The following is a 16,833-nucleotide window of genomic DNA, read 5'->3' on the forward strand; positions in this document are numbered from 1 at the left end:
ATTTTCTATATTTATTTACCCGCGAGCGAAGCCTACTAATAATAATAATCCCTACTAATATTATAAATGTGAATGTAAGTTTGTTTGTTACGCTTTCACGCGAAAACTACTTAACCGATCATCATAAAACTTTGTACACATATTCTTGAAGGTATTAGAAATAACATAGGATACTTTTTATTAAAAAAAATAATTTTTTACGGAAGATTTTTTATCACTGCGAGCGAAGCCGCGGGTAAAAGCTAGTTGTTTATAAGTACAAAAATTCGACCAATGTTTAAATAAGCGCCAGAGCTCTTCTAATTGATGGAATTGGATTTTGATGAAATTTGGTGTGATGATTCTACATAACATGAAGTTTTCTTGAGCCAAATATGAAGGTCCTATACCCAATTTAAAGACCCCAAAAAATTCCCTAAAAAGTAATGTTTTTAACCCCAATTTTGGCGATTTATTTTGATTTTTACGATAATAATCATCATTCATTCGATTTGTAACTAGTCATATTTTGTAAAAAAATTAATTACAAACATTTATTTTTTCCTCTACCATTTTCGCCTAAAATCAACTCTTGAAAGGTACATAATTAAATAGGAAGAAAAATATGACATTTTTCAAACTTTTTTAACATATTGTGCCGCCAAACGTGAAGCCCAGGTTTTTTTTTATGCGCATAGAAAAATTTTCATTTCTAGTGATATTTGAAAGCCAAAAAGCCAAAAATCTCCGTGGATACACGATTCACCCAAACCAAAACAGGTACCGCCTAGTCTATAAATATTTTTACACATAAAATATTACTTCAATGTACTTGTCGCTTTACAGGAAAAACTAACAGAAGAATTAAGGGATGCGATGAAGAAGTCCCGTAAGGAATCTGAATTGAATACAGTGGATTCCCAAATACGTGGGCTTGAAACTAGGTTAAGATATGCCAGAACTGACATGGAAAGCACGGTAAGTGTAAATAATAATTATAAATTTGGATATATTTTCATGTTTCTGTACTTTTTAGACTAAGCAAATTCATGCGGTTGAAAAGGAATTGACTCACTTGAACGATGAAATGAAAAAATATGGACCTCAGATAGAGGCCATCGAGAAGAGTATGCAAACTCGTGAGCAGCAGATAGAAGAGATCAAATTGAAGATGAACAGTTTGGAGGATGTAGTTTTCTCAGACTTCTGCAGGGAAATAGGTGTGCGCAATATAAGACAGTACGAAGACAGGGAACTTCGTGCACAAGAAGAACGTAAGCAGAAAAGGTTGGAATTTGAGAAGCAGATAAACAGAATTACGAGCAATCTGGAGTTTGAAAAAAGCCGTGATACGCAGAGTAAGTTTTTTTTTCAAATAAGTGCAATTATTATTCAAAAGACTGTTTTAATCTGTAGATAACGTCAGTCGTTGGGAACGTACTGTTAATGACGAAGAGGAGAAATTGGAGACTTGCAAAAAGCAAGAAGCGAAACAGAGAGACGAAATAGACAAAGACCTGCAGCAAGTTGAACACCTGAAAGCACTGCGTTTAAATAAGAAACAGGAAGTCGAAGCGGCGGAGGAAGAAGTGGGTAAATCAAGACGTGAAGTGGGATCCATTGCCAAAGATGTTCAGGCCGCCCAGAAAGCAGTGGTATCTTTGGAAGGTAAAATCGAAAGTAAAAAGAGTGAGAGGCACACCATCCTTATGCAGTGCAAAGTAAGTTGAATTTACTCAGTTGTCAAATTTGGTATATGCATACGTAATTTTAAAATTTTTATCGCTAGATGGATGATATTGCCATTCCCATGATTGTTGGAAACATGGAAGACATTGTAGCATCTGACCCGTCCCAGTCATCATCTGCAGGAGATACAAATAGTACGGCACAGCAATATGAAAAGGAAGCCAGGTAATATAAAATGGTTCTTGTTGCAAATAATAGGCATATAGTCTATTAAACTTTATTTAGTGGTTATTCGCATACTAATAATACCCTTTTCTTGTAAATCCTTAATGAAATGATACTTTGTGTCGATGTGTTTCGTACGGTTGCTTGATCTTTTGTTACTTATTAGCTTCAAGCAACTTTGGTTGTCTTCATACATGGTTGTTGCTCCTGGTTCCTTTTCTATGAAATCTTTTAATAGACGGCATATCCAGATACCTTCTTGGCATGCTTCTGCTAAGGCAATGTATTCGACCTCAGTGGATGACAGCGCTACACACGTTTGCTTTCGACATGCCCAACTAATTGTCACATTCACGAACTGGAACACATATCCACTATTGGATTTTCGATGATTTTTATTCTCCGCCCAATCTGCGTCTGCATAGCCGACAAGCGCATAATTTTTATCTTTATGGCCGAGGGTTAGTTCGTAATCCTTTGTGCCTTTCAGGTAGTGGATAATCCTCTTTAATTCGGTCCAGTCAGTTATTAAAGGTCTTTTATTATATTGACTCATAATATTTACACTTGCTGCAATGTCGGGTCTTGGGCAAGTGGTAAATTCTTGAATGTCTTGGTACAAGAATTACCAGAACTTTTTTATTGGTCACTGGAATCAATTAATTTTTTTTTATTGATGCATCAGTCCTTTTTCGAAATTTTCGTGCTCTTGGTAAAATCTTGTAGCATTCATAGTTTTTACGCAAAAAAAATGTTTTCAATTTTAGACATTCAATATTACTACTACTCAAGTACAACAACTACTCACTACTATTGTAGTAAGCGATGATGTCATTTTATAATAAATGAATTGTCAAACTTTTGACGTTGATCGGACAGTCCGACATATTCGTCTCAAATAGCGTTTTCTAACGAAGAGATGACCGACATGGTCAAAGTCTTAGGGTTTTGCGAAGACAACATGCGTGAGAGTGTACGTGTCTACGTGGCGCAATACCCAAATCGACGGGTTCCAGATTACCGGACATTTGTACGGATTGAAAGGAGTTTGCGGGAGACTGGGCAATTTGGAGTTCGAGCCGTTGACCGTGTGGGTCGTCCTCAAGTTCGAAATGCAACCGTTGACGAAGACGTTTTAAATAGGGTCGCTGAAGATCCAAATATCAGTACTCGCTGTCTGGCAATGGAATTTGGAGTACCAAAAAGTACAATTAATCGAATAATAAGACAGCAACTTCTCCATCCTTATCATGCGACATCTATTCAGGAGCTATTCCCACACGATTTTGAGACGAGACTTCAATTTTGCCGCTTTATTGAAGGAGCACGGGCACGTGACCCAAATTTCACCAGCAGAATTTTATTCACTGATGAAGCTGGTTTTACCAGAGGTGGTGTCTTTAATTCATGTAATTTCCACCATTACACAGAAGAAAACTCTCTTGCGAAGCATATTAACCACTTTCAGGTGGAATTTTGAATAAATGTTTGGACCGGGATCATCAGTGACATCGTTCTGGGTCCTTATGTCATGCCGCGCCGCTTGAATGGCGAAAATTATCTAAATTTTTTAAGGTATACTTTTCCGATTCTAATGGAAGATGTCCCTCTTGATCTTCGTGCTCAGATGTGGTTCATGCACGATGGTGCTCCTCCGCACTTTAGTGCAGATGTAACAGCATTTTTAAATGATACTTTTCCACACAAGTGGATCGGAAGAAGAGGGAGAGATGTTCCTGTCGATGGCCCCCCAGATCCCCCAACTTAACACCGTTAGATTTTTTTCTATGGGGGATCCCTAAAGAATAAAGTTTACGCCACTCCTGTGGAATCCCAGGAAGAATTATTACGGAGGATTCAAAACGAGGCGGACGTAATACGGAATGATCCAGAAATGTTGAGGAGGGCTCAATTTAATTTTAATCAAAGGATCCAGTTATGCATCCAAAAAAATGGCAGGCATATCAAACATGTTTTTAATTCATCTATCGAATCTTTGTAACTATTTATCGTATTTTTATAACTATCATCCAGTTTCAATAAAGAGAATTATGTCTTTCCTAAGTAGATCTTTACATTTTTGCGCGCTAACAAAAAATAAATCTAATGAAGTTAAATGATACTTATTCAATCCGTCGCATCATGACAGACTTTAAAATTGTGACCATTTTACTTTCAATATTGATTCTTACGTAAAAGAATTGGCATACTTATTAGAGAATGCCGCTTCTTGTCAAAGGGCAGATTTACTGTGACACGACTAAAATTGTCACAACAGAACAAAAAATATTTTTTTGCGTAAAAACTATGAATGCTACAAGATTTTACCAAGAGCACGGAAATCTCGAAAAAGGACTGGTGCATCAATAAAAAAAAATGAATTGATTCCAGTGACCAATAAAAAAGTTCTGGTAATTCTTGTACCAAGACACTCATGAATTTACCACTTGCCCAAGGCGGATGGATGCGGTTACTACATCAAAACATGAGTCTTACTTAGGAATAAGTCCACAGCAAGTTTCATTAAAATCCATAGTAACATTCTCCAGATATTACAAAAAACATTTTTTTTTTTTTTTTCAAGAACTGACAGTCAATAGCAGAGCTAGACATTTTTTCTTAATGGAAGTTGGGTCAGATTGTCTTCTTTTGAGTCAAAGAATGTTGCAGTACCTTTTTGATCATGTACTTATGGGACACCCTGTATTGTATTTTACTTGATCTACAGAAATAAAGCATTATTTTATTCATATAAATAACGAGCGTTCAAATAAAAACGTGGTCAAGTTGGTTCTGAAAATTTGGACGTAGGGCATAGCGTATAGCAACTGAACTTAAACGTCATCTGTCAAAGCACTATATCGCTGCTATCAATTTGAATATTTTCGTTTTAAAAAGCGTTTAAAATGGTGTTTTCTCAAGAACAAAAAGTGTTTATCATAGAGTCCTACTTTAGAAATGGACGCAAGATTGATGGAATATGGAAGTATTCTATTGAGGAATGTTTCATAGAATTTCAAAATCAATTTCCCGGNATAGAACAATTTTATATAGGGGGTTGAACATGTTTAATGCATTACCAGATATAATAAAGAATTGTGATAATCATATTAAATTTAAAAGTATGTTAAAGAAATATGTGTTTCAAGTATTTTAGTAATAAAATTTTGTATTCCGTTCTGTTTTGAATGTGTGTATCTTTGTGTCGTGTTGGAACTGACACGGAGCTAGAGGATGTATACACTTGTGAAAATTGTTGATTTTTTTTTTAGTATTGGCTAATAAATATTATTATTATTATTATACTTATTAGAGAATGCCGCTTCTTGTGAAAGGGCAGATTTACTGTGAAACGACTAAAATTGTCACAACAGAACAAAAAATATTTTTTTTGCGTAAAAACTATGAATGTTACAAGATTTTACCAAGAGCATGGAAATCTCGAAAAAGGACTGATGCATCAATAAAAAAAAAAATGAATTGATTCCAGAGACCAATAAAAAAGTTCTGGTAATTCTTGTACCAAAACATTCAATAATTTACCACTTGCCCAAGGCGGATGGACGCGGTTACTTCATTAAAACATGAGTCTTACTTAGGAATAAGTCCACAGCAAGTTTCATTAAAATCCATAGTAACATTCTCCAGATATTGCAAAAAACATATATTTTTTTCAAGAACTGACAGTCAATAGCAGAGCTAGATATTTTTTCTTAATGGAAGTTGGGTCAGATCGTCTTCTTTTGAGTCAAAGAATGTCGCAGAACCTTTTTGATCATGTACTTATGGGACACCCTGTATTGTATTTTACATGATCTACAGAAATAAAGCATTATTTTATTCATATAAATATAATAAAATGGCTTTAATCAAAACTTTGAATTTTGTTGACTATGATAGGCGAAAAATGGCTGATCTTTACCCACCTCCTCATATTACATGTACCCAGGGTTCGTAGCAGTCGGAAATACCGGGAAAAGTCAGGGAATTCGTTAATCTTCATGAAAAACTGAATAGTCAGGGAATTTTAAAAATATTCATGAATGTCAGGGTTTATTGCATAAACACCAATTAGTATGTAAAAATGAACTACAAGTGACCTGGATTTTTTTTTATAAGTCAGGGAAAGCCTGGAAAAGTCCGGGAATTCTTTAATACTTTTGAACTATGAACCGTGGTACTTTACTCACCATATTAGCATTGTAAAGAACTTAAAATACTTTTTTTCATAATGTTAAATAATTTTGTCTTTGCAGAATAAAGATTGACTACAGTATGCTATCCGATAACTTAAAAGACCTAGAAGAGAGAGATGAAATAAAAAAAGTTGCCGACAAACTTTTAAAATCAATACATAACTTACAAGACACCCTAACAAAAATCCAAGCTCCCAATATGAAGGCCATAGAAAAATTCCAGCTCGCAGAAGGCAAATTGAAGTCTACCCAAGAGGAATTCGAAAATCTTAGAAAACACAACAAAAAAGCCAAAGCTGCCTTTGAACGGATTAAGCAGCAAAGATACGAACGGTTCACTAGATGCTTTGACCACGTTTCTAACGAAATAGACAACATCTACAAAGCTTTAGCCCAGAATCAATCTGCTCAGGCTTTCCTAGGTGCCGAAAATCCAGAAGAACCGTATCTAGACGGAATAAATTACAATTGTGTCGCTCCAGGAAAACGTTTTCAACCGATGTCTAATTTATCTGGTGGAGAGAAGACCGTAGCAGCTCTGGCACTGCTGTTTGCCATTCACAGCTATCAACCGGCGCCGTTCTTCGTATTGGATGAAGTCGATGCGGCTTTGGATAACACCAATATCGGAAAGGTAGCTAAATATATTAGAGAGAAGACGGAATCTTTACAAACCATTGTAATATCTCTTAAAGAGGAGTTCTATTCCCATGCTGATGCTCTCGTAGGAATTTGTCCACAGGTAATTACAAAATAAATTTATCATAAGGTCATGCAATTTTTATGCTCTTAGACAGAACTTTTGTTTACACTTTCATCAAAAGTTACTTTTTAATCTATCAAGATTATACAGAACGTAACATTAACTTTGAATGGGGGTCATATTTATATGTAGGCTACCTTTGACTTTTAGAAACACCTGTCAATAGTTTATTTTTTCAAATTCCGTTGTGACAACTTAATTTTTTTTAACCATTTTTTTTGCTAATTGCAGCGCATGCATAAACTATGAAATAGGTAGTACTTAAAAAGTTATCTAATGGAAAACTCAAGCAGTAATCAATCATGATAAATGAAATATGCAAAAATATTTAAATGATTTGTCATTTTTAATCATTTTGAGTTTGTTCATGTCCAACATTAGGATATTGGCTTTCAAAGCCCCTGTAATCTCTTAAATGTTGAACCAATCTTACAAATATTTTCTTATTCCGTACTTATAAGTTGGGATAATCCATCTGATATCGTCTTCTGTTTGCTCCGGACAAAAAGTAGGCTCTAACCATATCAACTTTTTCTTGATTCGTATACATGCTCTTTCATAATATACAAAAATTTTAAAATTAAATACGCACCACACAGAGGCACTTTACCAACACCTTTCCGTAAACCGATAATATCGAACACTAAAATAAAAATGTAACAAACCCACTTACCATCCCATCATGTTATACCAGGTGTGAAGACAATTTGCAGTTGCCACATCTCAAAGGCGGTATAGCATTTCAACACCACAGCTTAGCTAACCTCTGTTCCCTTTGTATTGGATTCTGCTTAAATTTAAACTCTGACAGTGACAGCTAAACTAGATCAATGTCGGAGGTCATCGACACTGAGAGTCACAAATTAAAAAACTGCTTAAAAAATAGTAATACATAATTGCTTGTAAGAACTTGAAACGATTTTTAAAAAAATATTTCATATAAATCAGATTAGTATTCCTATTTATTTTTTATTATAACTCGACTGTTTGATTAAAAAAAAAGAATTTCACAAAAACTAATATTTTGAGGAGCACGTACATTGCCTCTAAAAAATTAACCCCTACTTAAAATTACACCTTGTTTAAAAAAATTAAAGAATATACATTCTTCAATTATTAACAATTTTTTTTTTCTATATATAGTGCCATTTAAAGCGGATTTTTCCGAATTCTGTCTTCAAGAATACAAAAAAGTGTTCCTAATAAAAATTACACCAAATCAATTTCTTTTTAAAATTATTTTCAATAAGTATACAAGGTGGGCCATTTGTCCTAGGTGTTATATATTTCAGTTTTGCAATTAGAATACTATATGTAGTATGTATTTTTATATTTCTCGTTGAATTTAAAGTCTATTGTAATAAACAAATACTGAGTTTAACTAGGAATGAGGTGTGGAATCATTATGGATTGATTTTTAGATAAAGATTTTATTTTTCCTGTTAATATAGGGTTACCTTAATAATAGGTAACAACACTAAACAATTTTCAAGCATTTCTTAAGACTTTTTTTTCGTGACTGAATATTGGTGAATATCTNTTACAAAAATTATTCGATTTTTTTCATACAAGTTTGCCTTGATATAAAAATTAAAAGCGCACTCTTACCTGATTTATAGTCACTACTCTTATTTTTGTTAATAGAGTTAACATAATAACCAGAATATAAATAAATATAATGTATAAAGTTGAATGATATGTATACATATATCGATCCGACGGGCGCATATGATTGCACGTGCACATTTCCGCGGTTCCCCATGCACACATGTTTATCATCAGCAGATCATAAGGTAACGGTAATAAAAGTGTCGCATACCTGCATTTCATTTCCAAAGTCTATGCAAGGATGCGGCTACCTTGTTTTTATTGAGGTGCAGTAAAAACGATTCGGACCCGGAGTTAGGGGCCTAGCTTGGTCCACTATGTTTATTCTTTTTATTGTAGTCTCCTTAGGCATACAAAATTATTTTCAGAATAAATTGTGCATCCCATATTTTGTGAAAAAGAAAAATAAGTGTATCAAAAGGAGCGACTATAAATCATATAAGAGTACGCTATTAATTTTGATATCAAAGCAAACTTGTATGAAAAAAATCGAATAATTTTTAGTAATAACAAACATTTTTATATATTAAAGTAGTATACACTATTTTTTTATAATTTGTTATTTCAAAAAACGTCGAGTAATGTACGTGTTGCAGCATACTGCATATTATTTTATTTTTTTAATTAACAATTTTGTCATTTATAACAGTAACTTAACAAAATTAATTGAAAAATGTTGAATAAAAAAAAATAAAATAAACAGTGTACCTGAACATAAACATTCCTTACCTTTTTAAAAATATTCTAGTCACACTGAGATAGCATGTTTTTACCAAAAGATCTGAGTTAGCATGTTTTCCAACTGAAATTTGAGATAGCTTGTTTTCGTACTAAAGCGTCGAATTGTTCATTATTTATTACGTACATCAAGTGAACGAAAACTATCTGAACAAGTATACAGTGCAAATACATACAGTAAACAACGTCAAACCAGCGTCTGAGCATCTCAGCTTCTATATGAAAAGGCAGGATAGGAAAATTTGTAGTCTCAGTGTCTCAACCACAAATACGAAAGAATATATAGAGGGGTAATTCTTTTCACCATCTCTGCGTCTGCATAAAAATGCGCCATTATAGAGAAAAGTATTCCATTTTATACCATCTACATTCCAGTTTATTCTGAGTTATAATATTCTGACTTATTCCACAAGTATTTCCATCGTATTCAGATCAAAATGTTAATTGATTCTGGCTAGAGGGTACAGTCGTAATTTCAGCTTTTTAACTGAGGTGGCAAGGCATACCAGGGGTCTAGGGGGTATAGAATGCCCTCATGAGTAAGAGGTGTTCGAGGGACAATTCTGGGGAGGCAACTGCCACCCCCGAATTGTGCCACTGCTAGAGGGNTTTACAAACCATTGTAATATCTCTTAAAGAGGAGTTCTATTCCCATGCTGATGCGCTCGTAGGAATTTGTCCACAGGTAATTACAAAATAAATTTATCATAAGGTCATGCAATTTTTATGCTCTTAGACAGAACTTTTGTTTACACTTTCATCAAAAGTTACTTTTTAATCTATCAAGATTATACAGAACGTAACATTAACTTTGAATGGGGGTCATATTTATATGTAGGCTACCTTTGACTTTTAGAAACACCTGTCAATAGTTTATTTTTTCAAATTCCGTTGTGACAACTTAATTTTTTTTAACCATTTTTTTTGCTAATTGCAGCGCATGCATAAACTATGAAATAGGTAGTACTTAAAAAGTTATCTAATGGAAAACTCAAGCAGTAATCAATCATGATAAATGAAATATGCAAAAATATTTAAATGATTTGTCATTTTTAATCATTTTGAGTTTGTTCATGTCCAACATTAGGATATTGGCTTTCAAAGCCCCTGTAATCTCTTAAATGTTGAACCAATCTTACAAATATTTTCTTATTCCGTACTTATAAGTTGGGATAATCCATCTGATATCGTCTTCTGTTTGCTCCGGACAAAAAGTAGGCTCTAACCATATCAACTTTTTCTTGATTCGTATACATGCTCTTTCATAATATACAAAAATTTTAAAATTAAATACGCACCACACAGAGGCACTTTACCAACACCTTTCCGTAAACCGATAATATCGAACACTAAAATAAAAATGTAACAAACCCACTTACCATCCCATCATGTTATACCAGGTGTGAAGACAATTTGCAGTTGCCACATCTCAAAGGCGGTATAGCATTTCAACACCACAGCTTAGCTAACCTCTGTTCCCTTTGTATTGGATTCTGCTTAAATTTAAACTCTGACAGTGACAGCTAAACTAGATCAATGTCGGAGGTCATCGACACTGAGAGTCACAAATTAAAAAACTGCTTAAAAAATAGTAATACATAATTGCTTGTAAGAACTTGAAACGATTTTTAAAAAAATATTTCATATAAATCAGATTAGTATTCCTATTTATTTTTTATTATAACTCGACTGTTTGATTAAAAAAAAAGAATTTCACAAAAACTAATATTTTGAGGAGCACGTACATTGCCTCTAAAAAATTAACCCCTACTTAAAATTACACCTTGTTTAAAAAAATTAAAGAATATACATTCTTCAATTATTAACAATTTTTTTTTTCTATATATAGTGCCATTTAAAGCGGATTTTTCCGAATTCTGTCTTCAAGAATACAAAAAAGTGTTCCTAATAAAAATTACACCAAATCAATTTCTTTTTAAAATTATTTTCAATAAGTATACAAGGTGGGCCATTTGTCCTAGGTGTTATATATTTCAGTTTTGCAATTAGAATACTATATGTAGTATGTATTTTTATATTTCTCGTTGAATTTAAAGTCTATTGTAATAAACAAATACTGAGTTTAACTAGGAATGAGGTGTGGAATCATTATGGATTGATTTTTAGATAAAGATTTTATTTTTCCTGTTAATATAGGGTTACCTTAATAATAGGTAACAACACTAAACAATTTTCAAGCATTTCTTAAGACTTTTTTTTCGTGACTGAATATTGGTGAATATGTAGTTACTATTTCTATGTCTTTTGAACTTAGTTATCATATGGTAGTTTAAATCTCTTCATTCGCTCATACTACACATACTACAACATACAACTTCACTCGGGAAAAACGTCTTATAGGTGGAAATTAGCAACAAAAATCTGAAAAATAGTAAATATATCATCAACTATAAGAGACAGTAGTAGTATATTATCTGAATAAACTAAAGAAAATTAACTGAACCCCGGAAAATACTTGGAATTTCTAATTCCCATAATTGCAATTTCTTTTTTCTTTTTAGTTCTGTTAAGTAAGCGATGGTAGATAGATAGATTTATCAAATCAAATTCAACAAGAAATTGAAAAATTCAATAATATACAGGGTGCTTCATTGATGAAATTTAAAGTTCAATAATATCTAGAATAGATAGAACACCCTGTATAATTGAAAATAATTTTGAGAAACTGACCTTGTACAACTTTTATTGAGGACATCTTTTTACAGTAGAACCTCGATTATCCGTGCCTGTCGGGACCGCGATTGACCCGGAAAATTGAAAACATGGATAATCCGCATATCTTATTTTTATATAAAATGGGGGGGATCAAAAATTAACAAAACATACATAAACATAAAAAAGTTTCCTCTAGGCATACACATGTACATATATATTTGCATATTACAATTCAGAAACCGGTACATACATAACATCAGTTAAAAAAAAGTAGGTCATTATGTACAAAAATATAAAAAAACGGAAATATACTTCTAATACAGGTTATTGTTCAAAGGATTTTAAATACATAATTTATTGCTTATCTGTAAGTTTTGTTTGCACTTTTTTTTCAAACAAGTTTGATTTTATAGTGTCCTTAATTTTTCTTAAATTTAGTAAAATGCTGACATCAACTTCTTTTTGCTGCTCAAAATAGCACAACACAGTATCTACTGCATTTATGGCCTGACTGGGTTATTTTTACCTCTTCCTCGCCACTATTTTCTTCCTCAACGTCATCCACCCTAATATCTGTTGTTTCATGTTGTGTCACATTTTTACCAATCATTTCTTCCGTCATTTTCTGATAACCTAAATCATTTTGATCACACACATTCCTCAATTTCAGCCTCTTCTATTCCATTTAATTCATCTACTTGTTGACCTATCGTGTGTATGGCGTTGCTAGATAATTCTGATGCAAGAGTAAATTCTTCTGCCTCACTTTTATCGATAGTCATTATTTTCGTAAATGCCCGTGCTATATGTGTATTTTTCACACCATCCCAAGCCCTAGAAATGGCATATATATAGCATCCTTGATATTTAATTTTTCCAGAAGCTCTTGAGATCGATATCAGTCAACAAGTTCATCATTAAGTCTTCTCTGTAGAGGTGCTTCATTGATTCTATTATCCCTTGGTCCATAGGCTGGGCGATGGATGTGACATTTGATTGAAACAAAAAGACGGAAATATTACCATCACTTGACTTCAATATGTTGATGCTTGGATGTGATGGTGCATTATCCAATAAGAGGATTGCCTTTAGGGGTAAATTATTGTCTGTAAGAAACATGCGAACTTGAGGCACAAATTGTTTGAAAAACCAGTCTTTAAAAATTTCAGTGTTCATCCATCTGGCACTTTGACTGTAATATTTAACTGGCATCGTACTTTGGTCTACATTTTTTAAAACTCGCGAATTTTTTGACTTTCCCACCACAGCTAGTTTTAATTTGTGATTACCAGAAGCATTCACACAGCATAAAACTATTATTCTATCTTTGTTTGCCTTGTAACCTGGAGCACTAGTCTCTGTTCCCACAGCTAAAGTTCTTGTAGGCATCGCACGCCAGTACAAACCCGTTTTGTCGGCGTTATATATTTGATCCAATCTTAGATCATTATATTTAATGATTTTTTCTAGATCATCGTAGAATTCTACAATTCCAACCTCGTTTGCACTTAATTTCTCACCTTGAATCACCAATTCTCGAATCCCATGGCACTTTTTAAACCGATGTAGCCAGCCCGCTGATGTACTGAAGGTTCCTTCCATATTTAATTGTTTGTAAAATATTTCAGCTTGCCGTGTGCACATTGGTCCTGTCAGCGGAACTCCCTCCGCTCTTTTTGGTAAAAACCATTTTGCCATTGCCTCATCTAATTCCTTATACGTTGAACCCTTCGTACTTTTGCGCGTATGAGCATTGGTAAAGCTATCGTTATTACAAACCGCTCAAACTTATATTTATTCTTAACGTCTTGAACAGTTTGTATTGCTATCAAGTAAGATTTGACCAAATTTGTTGCAGTTTCACCTTGCTTGTGTTTTCTTATGAGTTCAAGCTTTTGTTGTATAGTTAAAAAATTTCATTTGCGTTTTATCGGTCCCATTATTAAACATAGATGTACACATCAATGTTAACTGCAGATGACTGCATTCGAATTTCGAGTCACGCACGAAATATTTACGCATTTGGTTATATAGGATTTCTCGTACACCGCTCGGAGTGTTCGGTTATTTTCGTAGTTTACACGGAAAATCGGAACATGGATAATTGAAACAAAAATTGTCGCGGTTAATCTGCAGCACGAATAATCCGCAGCCAGATAATCGGAGTTCTACTGTATATTATTTTTACTATCAGTACTATGTACATAAAAATTCATTTTAAGTACAGTATACATTTGTTCTTGCAGTCCAGTTGAACAAATGTGAATACCAAAACATGGATAAAATGACATTTTACATAGAAATAATTGAACCTAATTTCTAATCAGTGTCATAAAGATGACGAAGTATTCTGGCATAACTAATATTTATGCCACTGCTTTAATACAAATTTTAGCGAAAAAATTTAAGTTTAAGACTAACACAAATATCAAGTTAGTCAAAACTATTGACATAAATGTCTCGAATTTCATTGAGTGCAAGAAAACTACTCAATTCTAAAATAGATTAAGATTTTTTAAACAATATTTTTNGCCACTGCTTTAATACAAATTTTAGCGAAAAAATTTAAGTTTAAGACTAACACAAATATCAAGTTAGTCAAAACTATTGACATAAATGTCTCGAATTTCATTGAGTGCAAGAAAACTACTCAATTCTAAAATAGATTAAGATTTTTTAAACAATATTTTTTTTTAGCCTGCCGATTGCCTTGTGAGTCAGGTCCTTACTGTTGATTTGACAAAGTACGATCAGCCTTGACGGACAGAAAAAGTGTAATTTATTTTATTCCAAGTTTTTTATATCCATAGATTTAAAAGTATAAATTTAGTATTAAGATAGTTTTTATTGTAAGACATGTTATTTATTCCCCAAATATTGTAGGTTAAAAAACACTTTCTATGTTCAATAAAATATTTTCAAGTTCCAAGATGCGTTTGAATTTTAATTAACACAAATGCAAGCCAAATAAAAACACAAACTTTCGCGCCAAAGCCTAAATGTATTTAGAATCTAATGTTACTAGATTTAAATTTGTTCTCAGAAATTGAGAAAATATAATTCTTTCTTAAAGCCTTGAAGCACCCTGTCAGTATTGGCCTATGACCTTCCACTGTCTGCTTATTTAACAAGCAGATCTCTTGAACCAAATCCAAAATTTTAACATATAAAGGACCCCACACAATCCCTATGAAAAGTGGATAGTTCTGATCACATGGATCAAAAATCTCGATGGGCACAAAGTCTCAAAAGTTCTTTGTTTTGGACCTACGGCCCCCGAAAATTGATTTTTTCCCTTTACATTTCATAGTAAGAATACAGCAATGATTCTTTTTTGTACATTACATTCATAGTAAATAGACCTTGCCCGATCGATTTGTGAAGTTTTTAACTTCCAGTTCCGACCGGAAGTAACCTAGACTAGAAGTCAGATTTTTCAAATAAAAAAGTAGCCATATTTTTTGCAAATTTCAATTCAATACCGAAAAAAGTGAAATTTTTTTCTAAAGTGCGATTTTTTAGCCTTGAATGAACTTTGAGGTTAGCCTCATGCTGATTCCCGCAAAAGGAGCTGTATCAATGAAATTCAGCTGCATTTACACAAAATGGTCTTGGAAAATTGTGGCAAAAGAGTGTATATGTACCAGCAAATCTCTGGAGGCCATTTACCTGATATGCTATTCTAATAAATCAATAAAAAAATTTACAATTTTTAATTAATAACCTATGTTTTCTATAAAAATTACTTCTTGCATGAATTTTGGGAGACCTTGAAGATGGTAAATGAGATTTTACCGAAACGTCGTCAAACAAATGGTTCTTTTGAAAATCATGCAGATTCAATGCGGAAAGGATCCCGGAGAAATTCTGCAATAATTTATATATAGGGTGTCCGGAAAGGTCATGTCAAAAATGAAGAGGTATCCAGAGGAGATCGAAATAGATATAGTACTTATAAATTTTTTTCCTATAGGGCTTCGTTGTGGAGTTATTCGCCTTCAAAGAAAGTTTGAAAACAAATTCCAATTATAACTTCTAAGTCGTTACCATGACAACAATGAAAGAACCCCGCACAAAACATGGAAATTGAACACCAGTCAATTTTTATGAAACTTATATTTTGATAGTCCTCGTCATGCTGATCAAAAGTCTCAGTGTGCACGAAGCCCTACAACCCCTTCCATCCTCCTAAACCACCCCCAAAGATCAGGGTAATGAACTCGACAGATTACAGGTCAATTAGCTTATCGTAATATTTCACTACTGTAATGGAACCTACAGACACCTGTACCATAACTACGCTTAAGACTATCAATGGTCACCGAGCCCTGTAACCCCCACCAACTCCCCAAAACCACCCCCAAAGGTCAGGGGGATGCACTTGACAGATTATCGGTCAATAAATCTACCGAAATATTTTACTACTGCAGTCGAATCTGCAGCCAGGGTTTCACATCCTACAAACCGCAAAAAAACTTATGTCAGGTGTTGGTACTTCTTGTGTTCTTTGTGTTCTACTATAAATTGGATTACCCATAGCGTCATAATAAATAAAAACTTTATTTAGCAACAACTAGAGTGAAGTAAACATGTGAAATATTTATATCAAATTCAGAAAACTTAGGGCAGATCCCGACGACGCTGAAACGAATACTTCCCCTCTCGATATTTTTGTTTTGATGGTTGAAGCTAATCACATTGTGGCGTCGCCGTTGAAAAGTTCAAACTGGACCAACTTTCCTCTGTTGTTATACAGCGGGTCAATTTGAATTATTGTGCAGTAAATGTATTTATTTGTCATTACAATTAACCAGTAAATATGTCCAAAGTTACAGGAAGTGGATGTTCTGGAGATGTTTTGTCCTTTTGTAATTGCAACAGATGAAAAGATGAAGAGACATCTAGAGCATCTAGATGTTAATACCGAACACTAGTGATGTGAGTGAAAATATATAACAA

At 33.5% G+C, this 16,833-nt stretch overlaps 1 protein-coding gene across 2 annotated transcripts in view; it reads left to right on the forward strand.

Annotated features, from left to right (window-relative positions):
* LOC108914855 (structural maintenance of chromosomes protein 1A) overlaps window positions 1-14,761 on the forward strand; it is a 27,504-nt gene extending 12,743 nt beyond the window's left edge. The window contains exons 10-16 of one of the 2 annotated variants that reach the window (XM_018720768.1): window positions 826-957; window positions 1,016-1,337; window positions 1,396-1,700; window positions 1,769-1,893; window positions 6,150-6,786; window positions 9,839-9,883; window positions 14,572-14,761. In XM_018720768.1, the coding sequence (XP_018576284.1) occupies window positions 826-957; window positions 1,016-1,337; window positions 1,396-1,700; window positions 1,769-1,893; window positions 6,150-6,786; window positions 9,839-9,883; window positions 14,572-14,634 (1,629 nt within the window). In that variant the 3' untranslated portion in view covers window positions 14,635-14,761. Of the gene's footprint in view, window positions 1-825; window positions 958-1,015; window positions 1,338-1,395; window positions 1,701-1,768; window positions 1,894-6,149; window positions 6,832-9,838; window positions 9,884-14,571 lie in introns of both variants that reach the window. The other variant, XM_018720767.1, reaches the window with a different exon arrangement.
* The last annotated feature ends 2,072 nt before the right edge of the window (window positions 14,762-16,833 follow it).

This window comes from Anoplophora glabripennis, unplaced genomic scaffold (assembly GCF_000390285.2).
Source record: "Anoplophora glabripennis isolate ALB-LARVAE unplaced genomic scaffold, Agla_2.0 scaffold1426, whole genome shotgun sequence".
Lineage (NCBI taxonomy): Eukaryota > Metazoa > Arthropoda > Insecta > Coleoptera > Cerambycidae > Anoplophora > Anoplophora glabripennis.